At 44.2% G+C, this 18,821-nt stretch overlaps 1 protein-coding gene across 2 annotated transcripts in view; it reads right to left on the bottom strand.

Annotated features, from left to right (window-relative positions):
* Window positions 1-18,821, bottom strand: part of jph3b (junctophilin 3b) — a 182,331-nt gene that overhangs the window by 33,906 nt on the left and 129,604 nt on the right. For both annotated transcript variants that reach the window (XR_015078835.1, XM_085991591.1), the window contains exon 3: window positions 4,697-4,821. Coding sequence is in view for 1 of the 2 variants with exons in the window: in XM_085991591.1 (XP_085847717.1) it covers window positions 4,697-4,821 (125 nt within the window). In the remaining variant the exon portion in view is untranslated. The remainder of the gene's footprint in view (window positions 1-4,696; window positions 4,822-18,821) is intronic.

Here is an 18,821-nt window from a genome sequence, read left to right as displayed (position 1 = left end):
CTGGAACCCGGAAACCAGCTGAAATAAGGTCTAAGCAAGAAACTGCAGGCATCAGGGGAAATATGGCGAAGCAAGTAATTTAGAAATATTAGTTTGTAACTAGAAGAATATTTTTAGAGAGCTAGTATGTTCAAGTATATGTCAAAAAACAGTCCAATAGTTGTTTTGACAGTTTACAGCAATATGTGGAACAATGTAGTTTATTAAAGAAAGTTAGGAGAAGCACAATAAGAATATTATAACTGTATAAATATGTGACCGATATTAGCTAGATGTTGGGAAAATAAGGCTGCCAAATAATTGGGAAAAAAAGACTACACACAACCTGCAGAAGATGTACCCTAGAGACTGGAATTGGTGCACTATACAGGACGATGGAGCTGTATTAACATAGTAATTAAAATGCTACTGGATTAAAGCGGTTGCATATTTTTGTATTCATGTCATCCAAGATATAGACTTGTACAGGAGAAGCATGTGTGCTACCTGTTACTTTGCAATATAAACTGAAAAGGTGCAACTTTACCAAGTATGGATTGTAATCCTGGAAACTGAAGTTACATTATATTAGATTGAACCCAGCTACTGCTGCATTACTATTCTGAAACTTATTTATTGTGTTTTTGATGGTTACATAGTCCATATTAATACAATTGTCAATGTAAAAGTCGTGAAATAAAATAATTGTTAGTAACATGTCAAACTATGACCCGTTTAGTCCTTGGTATATATGCGGTGAACCAATAGGCAAATGACTGATCAGTGCTGTACTTGATTCCTGCTGGTGATTGAGCTGTGGCTGAATCTTTCTGATTGAATCAGTTTATATAGGACAACTCAAGAACCAAACTGGACATTGCAAATAAAAAGCAAAGCTAAACCCTGCTCTATTATTTCCACATACAGGCCCAGAAATTCGGGTCTCCACGGGTGAGTACACACGGGGTACTCACGCGTGGGCCCGATGGAAGTGCCGGTTTCTTGCATGCACTGCGCATGCGCGGGAAACCGGCACTTCCATTCCTCTGAATGAAGGGGTTCAGAGGTCGAACGCGTGCGCGCGGGAGTCTACGCGTGCGCTTTGAACTTACGTTTTTTTTACAGGTTTTTCCGTGAGGGTAAGTCTTTAGATTTTAGAAATGTAAAAACCAGGTGTAAGGCCTGCATTTTAAAAGGTAAGTGGTCAATTAATTAAAATTAAAACATTTTTTCCACAGGTTTATTATTTTTAAATACTTTAAAGCAAGGTAAGTTTATTTTTAGCCCCGTTAGAATATAAAATTATTTTTTCAAAAATTTAAATTATTGTTTAAAATAGTTATTTAAAATAATTTATAGTTTATTTAAAAAGTGTGATGATTTTTAAAAATTTATTTGAAGGTTTACTACTATTTTGGGGCCGTAGTATTTATAAGTTTTGACAGGTCTTCCTGTCACTACTTATGAATGGGCTTTTCCCTGCGCTGATTGGCTGCCCATGGCCCACGTGATCCCGGGGGATGCATCGAACGAACTACGCCCCTGGGATACGCAAGCACAGCGCGCCGGCAGCTGGGCCAGGCCCCGGAGCAGAATTCCACGGGGCCCTACAGCTCAACTGCCGGCGCGCAAGGTAAGTGCAGATCGGGGGCTTGCACCCGCGGGAAGCCCCCGACCCGAATTTCTGGGCCACAAAACCATGCCTACTACAATATACATTTCAGACTTTAATAGATGAACATAAAAAAGTCAGGGCTGAGAAAAAGCCACTTGGCCCTCTTGAACTCTCCTATCACATCAACCAATAAAATCAAATTGTACTGAAAGATTAATATTTTGTTCACTTCAACATACTATGTTGTGGAGAGACAAGATGTAGTTTTGTGCCCCTGAAGTTTCCAATTCAGGAAATTTCTACTTTCAGCTAAGCTATTGGGGAAATGCAGATTCGAGCTAAGTACTTATCCGGTGGGTGTAGCTGGGAAGGGAATTCAGGGATTGAGTTACTCTTCGCCATGTTTATGCTTCTCTTAGTTGCCAGATCAAGAGTAGCATTGGCAGAGGATCGGCAGTATGTTATTTGGTCTGTCTTTTGGCTGGGGAATGATATATGGCACAAGGGTATATAAAGAAGGGGTGAGAATTAAATAAAAAATGGAGGGGTGAAATAAATGTCAATACTTAGACCATATCTTTTAGTCTAGATCATTTTAGTTGAAAGTCTACTCTAACCTTCTAACGTATACCATGACAGTTTATTGATATCTTAATTATTAAAGAGCTCCATTCAGCTCAACCAGCATGGCTATGATGGCTACTTTTGTGTTGTTAATTAGATTCATGGAGATGTTAAAATTCTGACCTCAAAATTCCATAGCATTTGCGGCCTAAAATCAGAGCAGCTCACTTAAGGCGGAAGTTGTTTCTGCTGATTTATCACCCTGGAAACAAAGTGCCCAAATTTCCAAACGCAATTCGGCCTTTGCTGTGATATCTCTGCCGAGTATGCCATTAACATGCAAGAGGAGGAGGTGAGAATAAAGAAAGTAAAATGAAGCTGCATTTAAGGAGGATACACTCCACAAGATATTACTCCCTCCAAAGAATATACAGGAAACACAGGTCCTATGAAGCCACTGGTGAGGAGATGTGTGCTGGAAGACTGTACTTCACCAAAGAGGCAATAGAGCAGCTCTGTCACCTACTGCAAGAGGACCTGCAGCACAGTTGTCTTTTAGGACAGCTCTGTCTGTGGTTATTAAAGGTCACAACAACATTCAACTCTTATGGCACAGGATCACTTCAGGCAGCCAATGCGGGATCTGTGTACACCAGCCAGGGTGCCATCCGGGCAGGCATTTGTCAGGTGACTGGCACTCTTTTCTGCAAAGTTGGGGAATTGACCCAGTTTGACATCACAGCAAGACAACAGCAAGATGGAGACATTGATTTGTGTGCTCCTGTAGTTAACTTCCCCAAGAGAAAGGGGTTCCTCTTTCTGAATGACTAGATTGTGTGTGACAACATGCAAAGGATCCTGCACATCAATGCAAGATTTGCTGGAAGCGGCCTTGATACATTCATTCTTCAAAATTCAGCCCTCCCTGAGCTCTTTGAAGAAGAAAATCATGTCAACAGATGGCTTGTAGTTTACAAGGCCTACTCCCTGCTCCCATGGATAATGACCCTATTAAAAGTTGCAACGGAGCACTATAACAAGACACATGCCTCAACCAGTGAGGGTATTAAAGTGCCACTTTTGTGCCATGACAGGGGTGGGGGTGGTGAGGGGGGGCTGTGCAATATTCTCCAGCTTGTGTGTCCATACAGTTTTGGCCTGCTGTGCCCTACACAACGTTGCAATCCAAAAAGCTTGGATTGAAGCATCTTGGGTAAGTGGCCCCAGCTGATTTGGAGGCAGAAGTACATGGAGGAGCGCATCATGGTGATCATCACTCTGAGGATTCCTCAATCACTGCTGCAAGGTGCATCAAAGCACAACTAATCACTGAAGTGTTCTCCTCTGTTTAACACAGTCACGACTGCCTTAACTCCTTCCACCCCCACCTTCAAATAAAGGACAAATCCTTTAATCCAGTATTTTCATCAGGCCTACCAAGCAACTCCTCATTGGAAAAATGGCTCTGCTTTGGAACTGATCCTTCCCACTCCCAGCATAGAGACACATATAAGTGAGGTGAACGCTATTAATTAAATCGCTCACCTCTGATGAAACCCACTGGCAGAAGCAGCTGATCTGCCAATGGGGAATAAAACAGAATCAAACAATGCTGCAGACTCTCACAGCGGGCTGACATGTGCCTTCTGCTTCCAGCAAGCGACTCTCCCTTTCCAGTCAGTATTGTGATCTGAATACATGCCCGAGTCCCATGGTTGCAGAGACAAAACAGAAAAAGGGATAAAAGCACAAGAGTAAGAAAAAGGAAGACAAAAACAGAGTGAAAAAAGATAAAGAAAATAAGTAAAGCAGTAGGGAGGAGGAGAAGAAAAATAATGGAGCAGAGAGAGTGGTGATAAAATAGGAAATGATATGGTTCAAGGACGCCAAGAAATGTAAAATAGATTGGGAGTTGGACATTGTACTTAATTATGATTTAACTCTACTAGTTCTTCTCTAGTTGCTGAACAGTAATCCAATCACTGCACCAAAAGATTGGACTTGGCTTCACTGTAACCAAGTTAGAGCAATGTAAAATCTGCAAAAGGTAACTATTAGTTTAGTATTAATGATACAAAAGCCTTTTTTTTACATTTCTACTAAAAACCTGAAATTTCCAACGCAAGATCAATATTGTCTCTGGTGCATTGGAATTCATTTTGTGTGGGTTTCACTTCAAACATCTTGAATGCATACTGAATACTAACACCTCAGTGGAGTGTTATGGTATTACACAATCAAGCTGCTCTTCTTTTGACTAAATATTAAACCAGGCTCTCCATATGCTACTGCTAGCATACAATATAAATCTCTTGTCAATATTCACAGATCTCTAGCTAATACTTCCCTGGATAAACCTTCTTCATACAGTATCATGGAATCCAGCACCATAATTTAAGCTTTATTGGAATGTAGATTGTGCTGAGTGTTTATCTTCGTCCACCCTGATTATCCTTTTGTGCTGTGTGTTACACATTGATTGCCCAGGCCAATAGTTAACAGACTGATGGTTAAACTATGTATTTTTAACATACTGACCATTGCCTGGGTGCTGGGTGGATGGTGAGAACTCTTTGGCAGTGATCCTGGCAAGCTGCGCTTCATCCTGAGCTTTTTGAGCAGCTGTCTCAGCCACCTCCGATTTTGACTTGGCATGAGATGTCCTGTAAGGAACATGAAGCAATAAAACTCTTTAGAGTAGTGACAAATACATCTGGCAATTTGTAAAAACTACAACACCATTGTGTGCAAGTCTATAACATTCATTCATCACGTTGAACTTATTGCAGACAAATTACACATTTGGTTGTTATTCATATTGTTTCTGTCCTAAATACACAGGGAGCTGGGCCATTCGCCCTTGTTAAAATAAACCAGGAAAATTGTGCTATTAGCCTCTTAACAGCTTTACTTGCCTTCAACATCAGAAGTTGGATCACAGAACATCTCCACCCTTTGTTACTAAACTACCAATTCTGGATCTAACACCTTGTAAATCCTGATAACCTCTGGGAGAAATTACATTGGGATATGGACAGTTCTATTGCCTCTGACTAAAACTGCAAGATTATCCTTTAAAATTGAATTTTTTACTTTTCCGATAAAATGATTTTGAAGAAACAATGCTGGAATTATTTGCCTGAAAAAGCAAATCCATCTTTTGACATGAAGATGAGCAGTCAGGAGCATATTTTTAAATGTAATTTTTTTCCACTTTGTAAATTTTCCTTAAGAAAAAGTACATGTATTGTGACATCATTGTACAGGTTGGGTAACAAAAACAGATTCACAAAGTTAGCTTATTCTCCAAATTATATGAGCAATCCAGGAAAAGTGTCACCTTCATGTCCTATCTGAACGAGTGGGAGAAAAATAATTTAAAAAAATCTAAATCTGATATTTTGATGGTTTTTCTCTGGAACTTGGTTTAACACAAAGAAATGTTTTTCCTTTTGTTCATTTACTACGTGATCTAGGTGAAGATTAATGTCACATCATGCACTATATATCATAGTCACATTATACTTGCATGTGAGAATATGTTCATGCCAGTGACCCAATATAATCATATATATATATATAGATATAGAAATAATATAATTCTGATGTCATGCAGTGAAGGGCTCTGGAAGCTCAAGTAAGCATAATACATATTTGCTAGTTTATAGCAGCATTTTATGTAGCTGAATTCTCAGAGCTTTGCTGCACTAGTGGTTACAACATACCAGCATGAGCACCAGTGCAACAGAAGGAACAGAAATCTGTCCATGTTTAGAACAAGGTCCAGAAAATCTATATTGCAGCAGAGCTAAAGTATTCCATTCATGATTGATAAGCAGGGCCTCAAATGTAACGTGGCTAGCACCACTTGTTTAATAATTAATCCCTTTTGTGTTAAATACATATCTTCTTCCAATGTCCAATATTACATTATTTTTTTGAATAAAGATTGATATGTTAATTACAATGTTCAAGGTTGTCTTCATTACCAGAACAAATATTTTCTGTACTATAATTACACAGGTGGTTGTTGATAGAAGGTTTGATTTAGTTTTTTCTCTCCATTTCTTTTTTACTCTCATTCAAAATTCTTAATTTCACAACAAACTTCCAACCAGTAAAATAAAAAAGGAAAAACTGTAAATGATGGAAATCTGAAATAACAACAGAAAAGACGGGTTAATGCATTCAGGTGTGTATCCTTCATCGGAACAGATGAAGGGTCCATGCCAGAAACCTCACAACATGTCTTCTCTTTACAGATGCTGACTGACCTACTGTGTACTTCCAGCATTTTCTGTTTTTATTTCCAACTTCCAACCAGGACAGCTTAAGAGTAAAATTATGAACACAACCCCTCACACCTACAGCTACAACACCAGAGCCTTATTTTCCCATCAAGCAGGAGGAGAAGGAGATAATTGTTTGTTTGATATCAGATAACTGCAAGGCTGAAGTAAGGCAGGCTGGAGTATTGTCCTCTAATGGGTGTGTGCCCAAGATGTTCAAGTAATGGAAGTTTTTGTGTCTCCACATACACTTGACAAAGTGAAGCATGATTAAGCTGGAGAGTTCCTATCTTTATGCTTTAAAGCTAATGAAAAATTCACACTCTCTAAATTTCAGTATGATTGATGGGTAAAGTGCAATGCCAATCTCCATTCTGGTAAACCTCCTCTGTACCTTCTCAAGTGCCTTCACATCCTTCCTAAAGTGTGGTGACCAGAACTGAACACAATATTCCAGTTGTGGCCTAACCAGCGCTTTATAAAGGTTCCGCATAACTTCTCTACTTTTGTACTCAATGCCTCTATTTATGAAGCCCAAGATCCCATATGCTTTGGTAACCACTCTCTCAATATATCCCGCCACCTTCAGGGACCTATGCACATTAACTCCGAGGTTCCTCTGTCCCTGCACACTCTTTAAAACTGTGCCATTAAGTGTATATTGCCTCTCCCTGTTCCTTCTGCCAAAATTAATCACTTCACACTTCTCTGTATTAAATTCCATCTGCCACTTGTCTGCTAGTCTTTCTATGTCCTGTTGCAGTCGATTGGTATCATTCTCACTGTTTGCCACACCCCCAAGTTTGGTGTCATCAGCAAATTTAGAAATTCTACTCTGTATTCCAATATCCAGGTCATTTATTTATATCTATCAAAAAAGCAGTGGCCCCAGCACTAACCCTTGGGGAACACCACTGTCTACCATTCTCCATTCTGAAAAACAGCCATTTACCACAACTCGCTGTTTTCTGTCCTTAAGCCAATTCCTTATCCAAGCTGCCACTGACCCACCTATTCCATGAGCCTCAATTTTGTTAATTAGCCTTCTATGTGGTACTTTTCAAACACCTTCCGAAAATCCATGTAGACAACATCCATTGCATTCCCTTCATCAATCCTCCCTGTTACTTCATCAAAAAATTTAATTAGATTAGTCAAACACGATCTGCCTTTTACAAATCCGTGTTGGCTCTCCTTAATTAGCTTAAACCTCTCCAAGTGCCCGTTAATTCTTTCCTTGATTATTGTTTCTAAAACTTTACCCACCACTGATGTTAAACTGACCGGCCTGTAGTTACTAGGATTGTCCTTACACCCTTTCTTGAACAATGGTGTCACATTTGCCACTTCCCAATCTTCAGGCACCTCCCCGCATCTAGGGAAGATTGGAAAATTATAGCAAGCCCTTCTGCTATCTCCTCCCCCAATTCCCTTAGCAACCTGGGATGCAAGCCATCTATCGTTGGTAGCAGAGCTTACATCTAACTTGGCCTTACTCTCTTCCTAAACCTCTCTACCTCTTCACTTCTCTCTCCACTGCTTAAAAATCTACACAAGTCAATCTTTCATTCTCCAAATCATTCCCTCCATGGCTTGGCCGCCGTTCCCCCATTTACTTTAATTATGAAGCACCTTGTAACATTTTGTATCTTAACGGCTATAGAAATGCAAGTTATTGTTAAATATCTCAAGTGAAGTGAGTAGGAATAAAATCTTCCCATTTGTTTGTGTTCGATCTTAAATTTTATTAAAATTGTTAGACCATGTTTTACGTGGCACTTTATTTTAAAAAAGCTATATGGATAAAAGATTTAGCTGTAAAAAGGAATAGTGACAGGAATCCAAATAAATTGCTGTTTTTTGCAGGGAGCATGTTGTTTGAATATTCAAATGGATTTTGAACTTCAATAATATAATTAATTGATCAGGGGCTACTGAAGTGATGGTCCTCCTTTATCTTGAAGTCATTACAGGAGATGATGACGTCAGCGCGAGGTAGCTTTTTATTTAATGACTAACTCTAATGAAATTGCTAATAAATGCCAACTTATTTCCCAGTACTCATTATTTCGCCATAAATCATTAATGTTTGCTTCGTAATGGAGAAGGAGCTGAGTGAGAGGAAACCAGAGAGCCATCAGATTAGATTTGTGGCAACTCTGTAGGATACTGGGTCTGCTTGACTCTGCTGGAGCCAGTAAACCTTGCAGTAACATGGCTTATAATCATTTTTAAAAATACTGTACTTTACAAGAGAAAAATGGTCTTAATTGCAATAAATTCCCGTCCATACACCATAATAAATCATCTCCTGTCCAGCTTTCTGATGTTTACTGATTAATCTATCCACAATTAAAATATTTTTTAAAAGACCTGAGGAATCCTTTAAAGAATGTTTTTTTTTTCTAAAAATACACCGTCTATTATTACTTATTAACAGACAGATTAATCATAAACCATGATTCGATTGACGAACAAGCAGATGTTAATCCGTACTATTACCACGCATTCTGAAAACACTCGTCAAACTTTAAGAGTTGAACCAAAGCAAGATTTATCTACAAATGGCTATGATAACTGGGGAGTAAATTCAAAAACTAATCGGCGGAAACAATATTTCAGTGAGCGAGTGGTCAATCTATGGGAGATGGTGGAAGCAGTTAGTATCGAGTCATTCCAATGCAAATTAGGTGGATTTCTTTCAGAAAACAACATTTTGGGGTATAGTGGATGAGTAATTTGAGACATGACGTGGCAAGCGTATCATGCTTGGGAGGAAAGAGATGATTTTGACCCTAATGCTCCCAAAGCTCTATACCACTGGGGTTTTCCTTGTTTTTGGGTCTGTTGTACACTAATTGATAGAGATTGATTGCTATGATTAGTCAAGAACTTCATTACCATTGTATCATGTGACAACAGGAACTTGATGTACATTGGTCTTTTTTCATCCAGCAATTCCTATGTTCCTATGACGAAAGCAGGGCAGTGGGTCTATGCTGGAACAGGAGCACCAAGCTAACTGACGCTGCAGGAATTCCTTTGCTTTCACATATTGTTGGAAAGAACCCACCAGGTCATTCATTATAACTTTAATAAGTTACAAAAAACATTGAGAGGATATTCGCCTGCCTATCGTCCGTTCATGCCAAAACACTGGTCGGCTGAGGCCAACACGACTCAATTCATCCAACACAGGCAGGAGTCTTCTTAAAATCTTTAAATTGGGGTCCTACGTCCCAGGACCCCACTGCAATGTTGGTGTCTCGGTGTTTCCAGTAGAACTAATCACTGTGCTGCCAAACCAGCGGTCCTCAAAGGGACCACTGCAGGCTTCTCCAAAAGGCCCAAAATAAACCTGTGCCATGGATTGGTGTGGAGCCACAGGGAGCATGTCAGTCGCTCAGTGGTTCCCCTCCCCCACCCCTGGCATTGCACACTTAAGTATTTAAATCACAGAATTTTATGGTCAAATTAATTTTTCAAACCATAAATAAGCATTTGATTTGATACAGGAAACTTTCAATTTACTGGCACCTAAATAACCGGAAATCTCGGTTAACCAGCAAAATTCAGGAGTAGGTTCAGGTAAGTTTTATTACTTGCCTTCCTCGATTTGTTGCTGTGCAAGGGTGTGGCTGCAGCTGTTGCTTGGAACTTGTGGCCATTGTTCTGAACCACAGGGTTTGTTGCTTTATACGGAGCTCTCCGCTCCGTATCTTTTACTATAGCTTTTGGTTATCCGGAATTTTTGATGAACCGGCACCACGTCGGTCCCGTCGGTGCCGGATAAAAAAAGTTTCCTGTAATGACTCTGAATATTTGCTAGAAACCTTGAATATTAGAAGATCATAATGTCATCACCTAGAGTGCTTGAAAAAAAAGAAAGGTCTGGATGGAGTAGCATGTTCGGTACTGGAGAACTACAGTGAAATCAATCCCCTTGATTTCCCACAGAATCAATTCTTGATCTTAGTTGAGTGTCTACAGGCAATGACACATTTCTTTCCTGCCTTGGTAGCTGGTTCAAGCACAGCGTTGCTGGAGGCCTGGCAATAGGTTGCCCACCTCCCTCTCAGCCCAGATAAGTGTGTGATGCTGCATAGTCTAATAAGGCAAGTCAAAGTAACTTCAAAATTGGAAAACAAAAAGAAATATTTAAAGACATAGAAGAAAATCAATAGCATTTTTGATCAATATTCTATTTCAAATTGGAGTTGCTGCTGAAACTACTGTATCAAATAGTGGCTTCTGGAAATCATCACAATTCAAGCATGACCAGTAGCCAAAGATTTTGTCCCCACTCACTTGAAGCTAAGCTTATTAATAGCACTATTCATTGAACTGAGGAAAATATTCTCTTTCCTTGTCGAAACAGATTTCAAAAAATGCCTTACTCCCTTTCTATTGTTTTCCATAGCACTGCCTGCAGTACAACAGGGAACTAGCCTAGCCCAAAGGGATTTAAGAGAAAAGCAAAAGTGTTTTCGGTCAGTGAGATCTAGAGGAATATGTCGTAGTGAAACTACTGGGGACTTTTCTGTTAAATATTTAGACGTCAGAACAAATTTCAGAAATCAGAGAACCTCAGATTCCAGGTTAACAGATTCTCCTTAATTGTAATATAGTCAGAGTACAGGCCAGTACTTTGATACTTTGCCTAAATTTTGTATGCGATTATATGGAAAAAGTAGCATCATTAGTTTTTTATTTTAATTCTGTGGGTGCAATAATGTCATCGCATTTAGAACTGCTAATTCACTAAGGAAATAAAATTTAAAACTCAAAAGTAATACTTTAAGAGTCCACTTGTAGAACAGCCCGAATATCTCACATCCATGGTTTCAGTTATCCTTTTATCATATAATAGACCATCATAATTCATCCACGCCTACAGCACTCATGAGTTAGGAGTCTCTCATAACAGTGAAAGACCAGCCATAACTCACGATCACTGATGAGATTCCATTGTACATATCCACACCATAAGTAAGGTAAGAGTACTGAAAGTAATTGGGGACTGACCCAAGGTAACTAAGTAACTGGCTGACAACACTGGAGTAAGAAACATGATATTTGGAGCGCTAAGGAGGCTACAAGAAGGATCTCTGTATCCCTAAAAATATCTATATATTTTCTTTCAAATCTTTTGAGGTCAAAAATGGCTAATACTCTTTGGCCTAGAAATTGGGTTGTTAGCGCCGGCGCTGAGCGCCTAAAGAGACCTAGAATTGGGGCGATGCCCTATGTTGGGGCGGACGCTATGAAGATAGCGACAACTCAGGTATTGACTATACATTTAGTGCCTGCGCTAAGTGTTTGTGCGTGCCCACGAGCGCAAGCAGTTCATGACATCATTTCAGTGTGCAATGCCTTCTAGGAGCGCCTGAGCGCATGTTGGGTGGCGCCCGGAGCCTTAGCGCCCAGCGCTATTAGTGACAGTTCGAGGGAGGGCTAACAGGCCCTTCTCGGAGTAGGGGGGCGCTATTTAAAGGGGACAGCTTCAGTGCAGATTCTTCTGCCACTTGGCCTGCTCATTGCGATCGTTGCCAGAGAGAGTTGGCGAGCTAATGTGGAGCGGAGTTCTGGGAATTTAGCTTTACAGTACTTGGGTCCTTCAAACCTGTCTGAAGCACTTGCAGCACTACACCTAAAAGCCTTTTGACCAACTGGCATCGGAATGAGAGCTTGTTTGGAGGGCGACGGCCTCATCGCCCAACACTGTGAAGGGGCAGAGAGAAGGCGGGAGAGAGGGCCGGGATTGGCCAGAAGGAGGAGGGCCAATGGAGGTTGGCCAATCCGATGGGAAGCTGCGAGGGTCTTTAGGCAGCAGGTGACAAGCCTTGACATGTCGGAGGAGCAGTGTTTGGGAAGGCTCCGATTCTGCAGGGACATTGTTACTGATCTGTGCCACCTGTTTGGTCAGGATCTGCAGCCGCGTGAACGCTGCAGAACCTCTCTGTCCGTGATCGCTAAACTGACTGATGGCCTCCATTTTTATGCCAACGGATCCTTTCAGTCAGCCATTGGGGACATTGCGACTGTCGCTCAGGTTGCAGTCCACTGTTGCATCCGGCAAGTTACAGAAGCCCTTTATAGGCGAAGGCGTCAATTCATTACCTTCCCTCGGACCCTGCACAAGCAGACGGAGGGCGCGCAGGGTGTCGCTTCTATTGCTGACTTCCCCATGGTGCAGGGGGCGAGTGACAGCACACACGTGGCTTTGAGGGCGCCATGCCATCATCCTTAGGACTTCCGCAACCGCAAGGGGTTGCACTCCCTCAACATGCAGCTGGTCTGTGACCACCGCCAAATCGTCATGGCAGTCACCGCGCATTTCCCAGGGTGCAGCCACGATGCCTTTATCCTGCGGCTGACCTCAGTTTGTAACCTTTTTGAGGGGCTGCCTCGAAGACGAGGCTGGCTTACTGGGGACAAGGGCTATCCTCTCTGGCCATGGCTGATGACAACACTCCGTGTGGCCGACACCCCAGCAGAAGAGCTGATCAGCAGCGGCCATCAGGCGACCAGGCACAGTAAACAGCACACTATTGGTGTTGTCAAAAAGCGTTTCCAATGTCTGGAAGATTCGGGGGGATCCCTGCAGTACTCGCCGCAGCAAGTGGAACACATCGTCGTCGTCGTCTGCTGCATGCTCCACAACTTGGCAAATCGACGCACACAGCCAATTCCAGCTGTCCCTCAACGACCAGCAGAGCAGGCGGAGGAGGAAGAGTATGAGGATGAGGAGGAGGAGGAAGAGCAGGCGGAGGAGGAGGAGGAGGAGGAGGAGGAAGATGGAAGGGCTGGTGAAAGTGGAAGGGCCATACGTCAGAGGCTCATCTGGACTCGTGTCGAGACCCCTGTGGCGGAATGATGAGAGTCTTAACTCATGCGCACTTTGGATGTTTGAGGGCTTCTGAATGCCAGCATCACTGAAACTAGTCACATGCACCATGCCACATTGAAACTTCTGTTTATTGGCACAAAAGTCTTTCAGTACAGCCAAACAACGTAATGTCAACAGAAACCATAACTTTCAAAATAACTGTGAACTGTTCGGCAAAGCCGCAAAACTCAACAAACCTTCTGCAAATATAACAACAGGTGAGGGTGTCCTTGCATTTGGACAAACAAACGTCTCAGCACCTCACTCTACAACGGGCCCCTTGAGGGAGAACGACTTCTCTTTCGCGCACGGCCCCTTCCCTCCCTGCTGCTCCGATGTAATTGGACCCCAGTGGCGGCCTCAAGGCTGGGGGATGCCTGCTGACTGTCTGGAAGTGCAGAAGCCCCTGAGGGACGGCCTGGCCGACCTCTGGGCTTGGAGGGTGCGGACGCAGGATGCTTGATGGGACCATGGCTGGAAGCAGTGTGCCCTGCAGGTGGTGGCAGCTGCAATGCAGGCGTCCCAGCGCTGGCATGTGCAGTGGTCTCCTGCCGAGAGAGGACACCTGCACCATGGTCGGACGACACACTGGCTATCTGAGGGGAGCGGGTCGGCTCTACCGCCACAATCGCATGCTCCACTGATTGCTGGGACTGGAAGGGCCCGGGGTGATCCTAACTGATGCAGAGAGGGTGGCTACAGTGAGAGATCGCGTTGCGTCAATCTGGCTGTGGAGAAGGCCAGCAAGTGACTGCGTGGCAACAGTGAGGACCTGTGTGCCAGGTGCCAGTGCTTCGGAGAAGGCCTGCACAGTTCTTCCCATTGCTTCGGACAAGCCAGGTGCCGACTGCTCCACTGCCTCGGACAAGCCCTGCACAGACCTTTCCAGGGATTGTCCGAAGCCCTGAACAGTCCTTTCCATAGCCGACTCAAAGCCGTGGACAGTCCTCTCCATTGTTGGCCCGAAGCCCTGGATAGTCCTGTCCATTGTTGCCCCGAAGCCCTGGATAGACCTGTCCATTGTTGCCCCGAACACCTGCAGAGTCCTGTCCATTGTTGCCCCAAAGCCCTGGAGAGTCCGCTCCATTGTTGCCCCGAAGTCCAACATACTCTTAGCCAATGAATCTATTGACTCAGGCATCTTCTCCACTGCAGCCATCAGCTCCGTGTGTCTGACCTGGGCCTGTTTGCTCATCTCAGCCAGGCGACGCACCTCATCTGCACTCTGTGCAGCAGTCATGATGACCTGCCTTGCCCTCCGGGGAGACGGTGGCCGAACTTGCCTATCCCCCGTGCGTGGCTGCATGCCGCTTGGTCCGGCAACTGGTTCATCCTCAGAGCCCCCCCCCCCCCGCCCCTCCAGGGGACTACTATCCCCAGTCTGTAGATGTGTCAGCTCCCCGGATTCTGCAACGGCTGGTCCGGATTCCTCCTGGTCCTCGCCTCCGGTGGCACTGGCACTGGCAGCTTCAGCACGTTGAGCCCGAGTTGGTGCTGCTTCATCTGAAAGTAGGAGGTGGAAGAGTGGCTTTAGCAAAAGGACAGCTTTGCTGAAAGGCATGCCAGATTGCGGCAAAGCTCTGACATGGCTGCACACTGACGATGCATGCTGGCGGGGGGACCAAGTGGAAGGCAACAGGTGAAAAAGGTGAGAGTCTTACCCTCGCTGTCGGTAATGGGGTCGGCAGATGCAGTGGTCAGAGGACCAGACAGACGTCCTCCAAGTATCTGGTGCACTCTCTCCTCCAGATCCGTCAGAGTGACCACTTGTGGAGGTCCGCCACCGGTTCGACGCTGCTCCTTTCGGATCATGGCCAGTTTGGACTGCAGGGGAAAGAAGGGGAAGTTCTGTAACATGAGGCCTTGAGACATCATCGCATGCCCCCCATGGTGCAAGAGCCCTTACATGAGGCCTTGAGACATCTGTCCATGTGTGTGCCCAGAAAGGGCCATGGGTGCATGCTGACAGATGGCCATTGGGGCATCATTGCAGCAGGGTGCCCGAAGTCAGCTGCAGATGGAGGGAATCAGAAGATTGCTAAACCATCACTCACCCTAACGATCCGTGTGAGGTCATTGAATTTCTTCCTGCACTGAACAGGGGTCCTGGTCGCCATGCTGCTGGAGTTGACCCTCACAGCAACCTCCCTCCAAGATCGTCGGTAAGCCTTCTGATTCGGCCTCTTGCCATTATCCGGATACAGGACCTCTCAACGGCGTTCAACTGCAGCCACCAAGTGGTCCAGAGCCTCAGTGCTGAAGCGCTCTGCTCTCTGTCTAACCTTCTCCATGCTGAACAAGTTTGTACCGCCAGACAAGGGCGAGCGCCGAATCTGAGGCCTACAGGGCGTTGGGTGTTGAAGCTCAGGCTGACTGACCCACCCCTTTAAGAGCCGGCCGGCGCCTGGAGGTCTCGTGGTTTCCCGTAATTGAGATCACCTGCGCTGCACTCGTCCGCGTCGATATTGAGTAGCGCCTGAACTTTTGCGCCTTAAGAGCACCGTGCAACGGCTGAATTAGCACCTCAATACCCTCTGGGGGCGATGCAACCCAATATCTCGCCAGGCAGCGATAACTTTCGGCTGGCTATAAACTTAGCGCTTTGCCAGTTCTAACGCCTCAAGCGAGGCTATACCCAATTTCTAGGCCTTTGAATGCAGAATTGAGTGTTTTTGTCTTGATAGCACAATACCACCTGGTCCTAATACTGACTCACAGCCCCAGTCACACCAGCCTCTATCTGACATCATCTGACGTTTTCTGTTAGAATAGGACTGATTTTAACTCCCGTTGGGAAGCCGTCGGGGAGCCCTTGTGGGAGGCCCAGCAGAATTTAACCACCAGTCTTTATTTGAATGCCACTGGTCAGATGCTTGGTCGTTTCCGACAGAAAGCGGCAGCTAGCCTGGGTGGGAAGGGAGATAAAGATTCTGCAGCACCTAAGGAAAGCTGCTGGCAGCAAGATAAATGCGGCGAGGGTAGGGGGAGACCAGGGCAGCAGAGGCCTGGACTTTCCTACACCATTACAAGGCAAGTCAGAAACACTCAAACAGTGGGGACCTGGCACAACCACGTCTCTGCCATTTACTGTAAGGGGGAGGGGGAGGGGTGAGCTTGGAGACTAGTGGAGCCCCTGAAGAATTACGGCTCCAGTAAATAATTTACAGCAAAGTTTAAATAACCTTTTTTTTTTAAAAAATGATTGGAATCAAGTGTTATTGGAAAAAATATTTGAATGAATTTCATTATGGATCTGTAAAAGAATCAGGCAATAGGATAATGACAATTTGTTTTTCACATCACGGTGCTAAGTAACCGGAAAAAGATTGACAATAAGGTGATTGAGATTGACCAATTTTATAGCCTATTAATTAGACAATCAATTCTCATCTAAAACGTATATACTGTAGTTACATTTTTCTCCCGATGGTAAATAACATTTACACAACAGCCTTTTAGTGGGAGGGCACGGTCGTCTTGGCAACAGAAATTTCCAGGACTGCTGCCAATGGTACTCTGCATTAAGTCAGCAAGATATCTCCTTGGGACAAATGTTTCCAATTATGATCCATTCTTTTCTGAGTTGGAGAAACCTGTGATCTGAAAAGATCATCCTTTTTAAAATCCAGTGTCATAGCTTTTAAACTAAACTTAGTAAATGCTACCCCAAACAGGGGACTAACATTTGTCCACTGACTGATTCTCCAAGGTCTTTGTGTGTCTTTTGTTCAACACCATTTGAAACAATGATCCTCCCATTATCTTTGGAATAGAAGCTGCTGAGGACAAGACAACAACATAGTTAAAGTCATTGTCATATTTTATATTCATATTTTATATTCACTCATCTATGAGAAGCCAAAGTTCAATACCTAATAACTGGAAAAGGATAAGCCCAAAGCAGGGTACTAGATACCATTTTATTGGTTAGGATGAATGCATTCCTCAACTGACAATAATACACATATATAGAGGCCCTGATATTAACAGGGAGCCGGGGAGGGCGTAGGGTAGCGTGTAATCGGCCGAGGAATCCAGCAAGGCTGGGGACGTGGAGGCCCTGCCGATCTTAACGGCAGGGCCTCATTAGAATATTGTTGCGCCACCTCCTGCCCGGCAGCCGGCCAAATTGACAGCCTGGTCGGCAGGCGGGAGGGAGGGGAGATGAGCAGCAGGAGGCTGCAGCCGGGACCCGTGGGGACGGTCCCCAGCACTCGGAAGGGGGCATCAGCTCCAACCTTGCGATCAAGAGGGAGGGTGTGGAGAGGGGAGGAAGGGGGAGGGAGGGGGGGAGGAGGGAGGGGGAGTGGTGGGAGGGGAGGGTGGGAGAGTGGTGGGAGGGGAGGGAGGGAGGATGGAGACCGGGGCCGGAGCAGTGATCTGGGGGAGAGGGAGGGTCTTGCCGCAATGAGGGGTGGGGGGGAATTTTGTCGCAGATGGAGGGAGGCCCAAGCCCCCTTATGAGACACTGAGGAGCGCTCCTGCCCCTTCTGGCCCACAAGAAAACCTGAAAAGTAAATTTAAAACTTACCTGCTGAGCAGCACAGATTGTTTAGTCTTGTGAGCTTGCAGCAAAAGTCTTGTAGCAGGCCCCTAACTAAAGTTATTGTTTCACCTGTGGTAGTGGCAGTCAGTGCAGACTGATTAGTGTTGGTACAGGTGAAGCAAGTTCCGGTGAAACCGCTGGGAGGATAGGAAGACGCAACAGCATCAGGACTTAGTTAGCCAGATGGGGAAACACAGCAGGATTGGGCCTCGGGTAAGTAGCTTCTCATATACTACTCAATGAATGTGCAACACGAATTGGAGAGTAGCACCAGTAGTTGGAAGAGACTGCTAAAGGACAAGTTTGAAAACCATTAAATTTAATGAGAGCAGTGTACAGGTCAACTACTTGGGGTGCAGGGAGCTTCTGCTATATGGGTGTCCTTACATTCTGTTCCATTTCAAATACTCCATCAGCTTAAAAATAACTTAACACAAGATTTGAGGAAAAAAATATGATGAGAACCATACTTAAAAGAATCCTCCACTTCCTTTGAGTACCTGATCAGTAGGCTCTTTGTTGCAGTGCAACCTAGATTATTGGCCAATTTCCATTATCCACCAGGGAATTCTCCTCAACTGCAGTAAACAATCAAGGTTCCACTCTATTAAGCATTAAGCTGTTAGTGATTTCTGTATAATAGCTACTTCCAACTGGAATATTAAAAATGGTTGATTTGTTTGAAAGAATAACCGATTATATGGTGCATTCAAACTACAGGTTCAACATTGGTGCGATGCTAACTTATAAATCAGGTGTGAAGGCCCAAACTGGCTCCAAGGCAGATCAAGTGACACGCCTTCCTCATTGTTGCAGTGTCAGGTCGAGCCCTGACACTGGATTCAAGCTGGTGCACTTCACATTGCCACCACATTTGTCGTTTAAATACACCCTTCGGTGTTAACAAACCAAGCAGCAACTCCCAAAAAAAAAATGACT

This window comes from Somniosus microcephalus, chromosome 6 (assembly GCF_052327205.1).
Source record: "Somniosus microcephalus isolate GS21.2 chromosome 6, FLI_Smic_1.0, whole genome shotgun sequence".
Lineage (NCBI taxonomy): Eukaryota > Metazoa > Chordata > Chondrichthyes > Squaliformes > Somniosidae > Somniosus > Somniosus microcephalus.
This window is presented reverse-complemented; position numbering and strand designations above follow the sequence as displayed.